Genomic DNA, 6926 nt, shown 5'->3' on the forward strand with positions numbered 1-6926 from the left:
ATCTTGGTTGATGGTTCCCGTAGTGATGAAAATGTCACTTTTTAGACCATACGTGCAAATGACATGCCGGACGAGATATTGTTTCGGGTATTTCGATAGTTTGATGGTTTTGAAAATTTCGGTCACCATCCCTTTTCTTGATGCGGTATAAAACTCCCGTCCCGGAAGCTGCTTCTTCACATAAGTTCCGTGCGAGAAACTCGGATTCTCTTGTCGCGTGAGCAAAATTTTCACACGCTGCTCTCCTTACTTAGACGTCATTTTGAAAACTGGTGAGCAAAAGGTGAGAATTCATCATAGCAACCATTGTACCGGATCTTATTCTTGGCACTTTTGATTCACTTCGGCAGTGGGGTTTTTTGAAAGCTACTGAGCTCATATTCGGCGACAATATGCGTCGTGTTGATATGCTTCTGATTGTAAAGTTTCAGATAATTCGGCCAAGAAAAACCCTCCATGCCAAAGTAAATCATGGAAGTGCCCAAGTAGCTCTGCACCCTACAAGCAAAATTATGAAAGTATTGTTCGATTTTTTTTTCTGACCAGAATCTGTTCTCTTGTTTGCATATTACCCACCTTACCTCTATCGATAAAGCGTTATTCGGAGCCACGCGCATTGCAGCGACTGGTATGGAGGGCCATGTGTTGCCTCAGTAACCATCGCTTGATTGATGTCGCCCACCGTCGTTTGTTGCTTTGAAATTAGTTTCACCACTCAACTCAGGTGCTAGATTTTCGAAAACCGTCCTTCTAATCGAGATGATGCCCGTGGCTGGAAACATACAAAGTGCGAGGAAGAACTGCCTTAGTCAAAATTATCCTTTTCGGAAGGACGATGATGAGCTGGAGGATGAGGAATGTGAACTTCCTCCAACGGAGTACGAGGATAACTTTGCTTTTCGGAGGTTCGAAAATAAACCGAGTAAGTGTTATCTGTTCATAAAAGCATAATGAATTACAATTAATCTTTCAATTATCAGCGCTGAGGCGTGACTTTTTGCGTGAGCAATTTAGAAAGAAAGCTACGCAGACCGTAATTAAACAGGCCCAGCAACAGTATGAAACGATTCATCGGCAGGAAGTTGAGCGGATGCCGCTTAAGAAGAGACCAGACTATTACCTGTCGAAAGACACCAACAGCGAACCTCAGTACAATTTGTACAAAACTGATGATATGACAACATTCTGGAGCTATCGGTCGAGATCCAACGCTTCTAGGAGGAGAAATTCCAATTTCACAAAACCAATCAGCGAACAGTTGGATCAGCAGTTTGGATAATTAAATGCACCAACTCAAAATGATTCTATGTTTTGCAAGCGATTTATATTTAGATCACAATTATTATTCTAAATAAAGCATCAACACTGTTTGCCATCATTAATATCACCGTGTAAGTTCTGTGACGCTTTTGTACTTAAGCCTTCTCGTCGGTCGCGGTTGTTGCTCCGGAGACGGTTGATTGATTATCATCGCTGTTTGATGCCGCTGGTGCATCCGTGCAGGACAACGCTGGGAACTTCTGGGTCAAAGCAGCGCGGTATTTCGGATGGCTGATACCGTACACAATCGGATTGTAGACGGCGTTGGCCTTGGCGAAAAGTGATCCCCAGATGGTGGCAAGTGGGCTAATCGGGGCTGCCTTGAAGATACCGGTAAAGTTGATGACCAGGTACGGAGTCCACGCCATGAACCACAATGAGATGGTTACCAGAGCGACCTTTGCCAGCTTGATTTCAGCGCTGGTCTGCTGTGCCTCGGAGGATCGCAGCGAAGCGACATTCATCTTCTTGGCCTGTTCACGCATGTTCTTCTCGTGAGCGGAGACTGCCTTCAGGATGAAGGTGTACGAGTAGATGATGGTTAACAGGGGAGTCCAGTAGACGAAAATGGCGTAAACGATGATGTAGGATCGATTCAGCCAAGTGGTAGTCAGGTAATCGGTACCACAGGCAGTCATGTTACCCTCTGGGACATAACGGTTCCATCCGAAGAATGGAGCCAAAGTCCAGAAAAGGGCGAATGCCCAAATACCCAGTATACGCAGCAAGGCACCATTGTTGGTCAATGGCTTAGCAGACAGGCCCTTCACGATGACATTATATCGGTCGAACGCAATCATTGTCATGGTCCAGATGGAGGCACAGCCAAACAGTGATCCAAACATCGCGTAGAGCTCGCAAGCGAATGGCCCGAAGACCCAAGTCTCATGCCAACAGTTGATCACCATGGGCGGTCCCATCGTAAACATCATGAAGAAATCCGAGAACGCTAGGTTGACCACCAGCAAGTTGGATGGGGTTCGGAGGCTTCGAGTACCGGTGAAGATGTAGATCACGCAACCATTGCCAAGCATGGAGACTACTCCCAGGACGAAAATGGCAAATCCAAGGATCGAATGCCACAGTGGATTCATCGGTGGGAACTGATTCCAGTGCGGGTGAACCATGTGTAACATCTCCGGAGGGACCTTGTCCACCACGGTCATGTTGCCGCTCGACTGCCAGGCATCGAAATGTGGTGCCACAAATGCCGCCATTCTCTATATTTCGGGGTATTCAAAAATTTAAATTTATACACTCACAAAAATTCCCATACTCACATTTCTCTTCTATCAACTTTATTCCAGCAGTTGTTAGTGCTAATGATCTGAAGAAAATCGCTCGCGTACGAACTACTTCAGACTCGAAGACAAAGCCGTAAAGTGTTGCTTGCGGTTGCAAAACCCAAAGTGACTCGACTGTTCCCTTTCCCCGCAGCCAGTATTTATACCGTAAACAAGCTCAAATTAAATTAAAGGATATTTAAAAACTTTAAAATGTCTTTTCTTCGTACACATGTAAGGCACGGGAAACATAAGACGTTGGCGATGACAAGAATGTTGGAATGCAAGATTGAATAAGCCAAACATGTCGTCATTGCGTTGAAGGGCCTCTGAAGGGTGATATAATAAACGGCAACGATAGTCTTCGTTCCATTCTATTGCTTGATAAACTTGTACAAATATAGTGTTGTACTATTTTCTGACATGGTTTCAACATAGAAAATTATCCCTTTTGTCATTCTAATTGGAGAAAAATGTCGTTGATTTTGTTGATGGTCAATGTCATGCACAATCGGATTGCAGCCGGCCTTTACCTAGACGAACAGTAGGTTTCAGAGTTGACGGCCAATGCACTGATTGAGGTAGGACCTATGAATTCGATGACCTGGATATGTGGTCAATATAATAGATGACGCTAAGAGACTACATTATAGCCAATGTAGGTATGTAATCTGCGATTCATTTCTACAAATCGCAAGACTAATGATTATTTTGGTGGGTATCTAAAAACTAATGTTTTTATGTTTAGAATTTGTGTATATGCGTAATTTTCTCATCATGACAAAGATGCATGCCTCACTTCAGTTCTGCTCATGATAGATCAAAAGTAAATTAATTAGAATTGGTCGGTGTTTAGACAGACTGGACTGCATGATATTTTGGTGTTCTAAAAATACGTTGAGGACTTCATCAATTCTAATCTTTCCGATGTTATTTTGATATAAATGTATCATCATATAGATAAGTTCCATTATTACAGCAAATAATGCAAACATTTTGGTACCGTCGGACGGGGCTACTTTGGACACTCACGTTTTGTATTTATTGGCAGCGTAAAAATTAATCTGAGCAATTTTGTGTCTTCAGCACTTTTATTTACCAATATATGCTCTAACACTAGGCATGATTTGTTTCTTGGAACAACATCAACAATATCAGGATAAACAAGAAAACATTTCAAAAAAGCCCGAATAAATATTCACAAGGTATAAAACATTGGCTATACAAACATTGTTTGAATTTTTCCCATATCGAGGAAACTTATTAGGAGCATCACAAAACTATCGAATCGTCATGTTTCATGAAAATCTAGAGATTTGTTTTGCTTAAAATTGTTGTTTTATTAAAATAATTGATCAAAGGTCTTATTTTTGCGACTTTTATTATATTATAATGTTTTGGTTTGTGCATTTCACAACATAAAAAAATAAAATAAATGTTTGTAAAAGTGAATAGACATAAAACACACATATTTCAATACGTACCAATGTCAAATTCACAATATAATCTAAAAAAAACTATTTTTCGTCATATTTTGCATGAATTCGTAGTACAGAACAGTTGTATCCTTCAATTGCTTAAATTAAACCAGCTCTAAACTGCTAAGAAGCTAAATGCATATTACAAAAGCAAACCTACTTCTTTACGATCTTGCTAAACTTTACTTTATATATAGCGTTTTAAATGAAAATTACTTACTGGTATTAAATTAGTTACCGGTATTAATGTGATCCTTCAACATATCGTTCATATAACAGTAAGAAAAAAAATGTACATAATTCATTTATCATCGCAGTACCTAGTAGTTACATCGTTCGTTCATGTCAACTTGAATATCGAGCATTTGTAATTGATAGTTCCATTTAAGAGGAAGTTGAAAATTTGAGTTTCATACTGCAAACTGAGAATATTGAATGGCATGTTTCGTTGAATTTTGTTATATATGTGTAATTGATTCTAGCTTTGAAATTTTCTACATTAAGTTCATCATGAAAAAACGTTCAATAACATCACAGTGGACGACAATCTATTGAATCAGTTTGAAAGCTAAAAGGAAAAATCATTTCATTAGCAAATTGTGAAAATGTCCAAAGTAGCCCCTTTTTTGTCTTGAAGGACACACTTTTTTCGCTATTCAAGCATTTTTGTTATTTCTTGATGGATTTGCCTCATATTTTGCACATTTGTTACGTACATATACAACTTAAATATAGGCAAAAATTATCAAGATCTATCCATAATTTTTAGAGTTGCAAATCCTCAAAGTTAAAGAATGTGGAAATAATGTCAAAAGAAGCCCCGTTTGACGGTATTTCGAATGCCTGGGGGGCCTGAAACTATCAAAAAACACTTGATTCAGTTTGTCTGAACACCAACCAATTGATGCGTAGAATGTAAATTTTTCTTAGGAAATTACCTACCCTTTTGGCACAATATTGTAATTTGATGGTGTTTTTAATTATAAAATATGTAACTCAATATGTGAATAATGAGGATAAGAGTTAGGCTTCATGTTCTGCTTTAAGCTAAGTATGCTGTTACGCTCAAAAAAAGTAAAGAAATTTCTTGACTGAATGGGTCAAGAAATTTCCTACAGAGAGCCCCCTTTGAAGTGACATTTCATCTCAACTGCGTACTGAGATCAGAAAAATTTGATTTTCTTGACCATTTCCTTCTTTCCACGCATCGAGATAGGCGATTCCTTTCCTTGTCAGTAGCAAACCAGCCTTTAAAGGTCATGAATTTAGCTAATACAGTCAACTCGATATTGGAAGGACCATCGAGTTAGGTTAGGTATCGAGCTACAGAACACAAAATTAGTGCAAATGCAATCCAAGGGGCCATTGAGGTAGCCATGAAAACTTTTCTAACTCGACATCGAGATACTAGATACGATATACTATAGCTGACTATAAAGGTATTTTGAATACAACCATTTCAGAAAAATCAAATTAAATACAGTCACATCAGTAAATTTCAAAAAAAAAAATATTTTTTAAAACATCACAAAACATTCAGAAAACAAAATACAATTTTATTACTGTAGAGCTTTGGGTACCAGTATATATTTGTTTAGAGATATTTTAACTGATATTTTGAAGAAAAATCCAAAAAAAGGAAAAAAAAGTCTTGGATTTTGCTTATTTGAAACGGTTATTACCGATCATAGATGAGCAATAGAGCTAATAATCCATTTAAGTATTTATCTCAGAATTATTCTAAGACCTGCAATATATTTGTAAATTATGCCTCAAACTTTGAAAACTCGACAAAAGTTTTATAGAGAAGGAAATTTGCGAAAGAACCTGACGTATAACTAGAACGCGATAGGATTTTTTTTTTTGAATAATATACTTTACTCTAAAGTTGTTTACTTACGCCTGAAACTTACATTAGTTGATATCCATAATACCTATATCGAAATAATACGAAAAAGCCTTTGTTTTGCTAGTTAGTTGTTCGCTGATATTGAAAACTCATCCATTATGAAGTTGGTTTCCACATATTGAACGGCTACCTAAAAAATCTATTGTTTGGTACTCGCTTAGTCTGTTGTCTTCATATATCATCTCGTATGTTTTTTGATAATCTAATTCAGGCCTGCCCAACCTTTTCGAGTCGCGGGTCAAATCTCAGATACAATATTGTGTAGCAGACCAAATTACATAGTACAATCATATGAAAGCGATAAAAATTCGCTTGAAGCGATTGGAAATAAATGTTTGTTTCTGCGATAATCTTTTTGTTCGGATTTACCTTAGAAATACACCACTTTCTTTGAGCAGCAGATTTCACAAATGTTGTTCAGATGTATAACTTAGGTTTACTGACGTAGGATATGTATAGACTAAGTACCGTAAAACGGGGTAACTTTGATAGTTTTTTTTTCGAAAAAAAAACTTATATTTTTGCATGCTGTTTCAAAGATTTACAATTTATATTTTTAAAACACAAGTACTGGCATCCTAGCTATCGATTACAGTCGATAAATTGGCAAAAATTTATTTGGAATGGATATATAATTTTTCATATAATCGAAAGTTGGTTTTCTGTTTTGGGGTAACTTTGATAATGGAGTATGATTCGAACAAAATTGAATGAATAACGAACATTTGTAGGGCATTGCATACCTCCAGGCGTTTAACGTTACCGTCGTGCGGGGTGACATTGGGCCTAGGGGGTGACTTTGACCGCCTCTTTCGATGCATCTCATGGCTAGTACCCAGTCAACATTTCGGTTGGTATATTTTTGCTATACATCATTAATATAATGAATCAAATCACTCGTATAAAATGCATGAAAACGCTATAATACACACCGAA

The 6926-nt window shown here is 37.8% G+C and overlaps 2 protein-coding genes across 2 annotated transcripts; one reads left to right on the top strand and one right to left on the bottom strand.

The window, feature by feature from the left end:
- Nucleotides 1–614: 614 nt before the first annotated feature.
- On the top strand, nt 615–1988 carry LOC110680888. The gene is made up of 2 exons (XM_021856679.1): nt 615–922; nt 981–1988. Exons 1-2 carry the CDS (start codon nt 760–762, stop codon nt 1277–1279), a joined length of 462 nt encoding a protein of 153 aa, XP_021712371.1. The 5' UTR covers nt 615–759; the 3' UTR covers nt 1280–1988.
- Nucleotides 1303–2746, bottom strand: LOC110680887 (opsin-1-like). Its single transcript, XM_021856678.1, has 2 exons — nt 2601–2746; nt 1303–2540 (listed from the first exon to the last, which is right to left on the bottom strand). Exon 2 carries the CDS (start codon nt 2535–2537, stop codon nt 1416–1418), a length of 1122 nt encoding a protein of 373 aa, XP_021712370.1. The 5' UTR covers nt 2538–2540; nt 2601–2746; the 3' UTR covers nt 1303–1415.
- Nucleotides 2747–6926: the final 4180 nt, after the last annotated feature.

This window comes from Aedes aegypti, unplaced genomic scaffold, assembly GCF_002204515.2.
Source record: "Aedes aegypti strain LVP_AGWG unplaced genomic scaffold, AaegL5.0 Primary Assembly AGWG_AaegL5_hic_scaff_1965_PBJ_arrow, whole genome shotgun sequence".
In the NCBI taxonomy this organism is placed as follows: domain Eukaryota; kingdom Metazoa; phylum Arthropoda; class Insecta; order Diptera; family Culicidae; genus Aedes; species Aedes aegypti.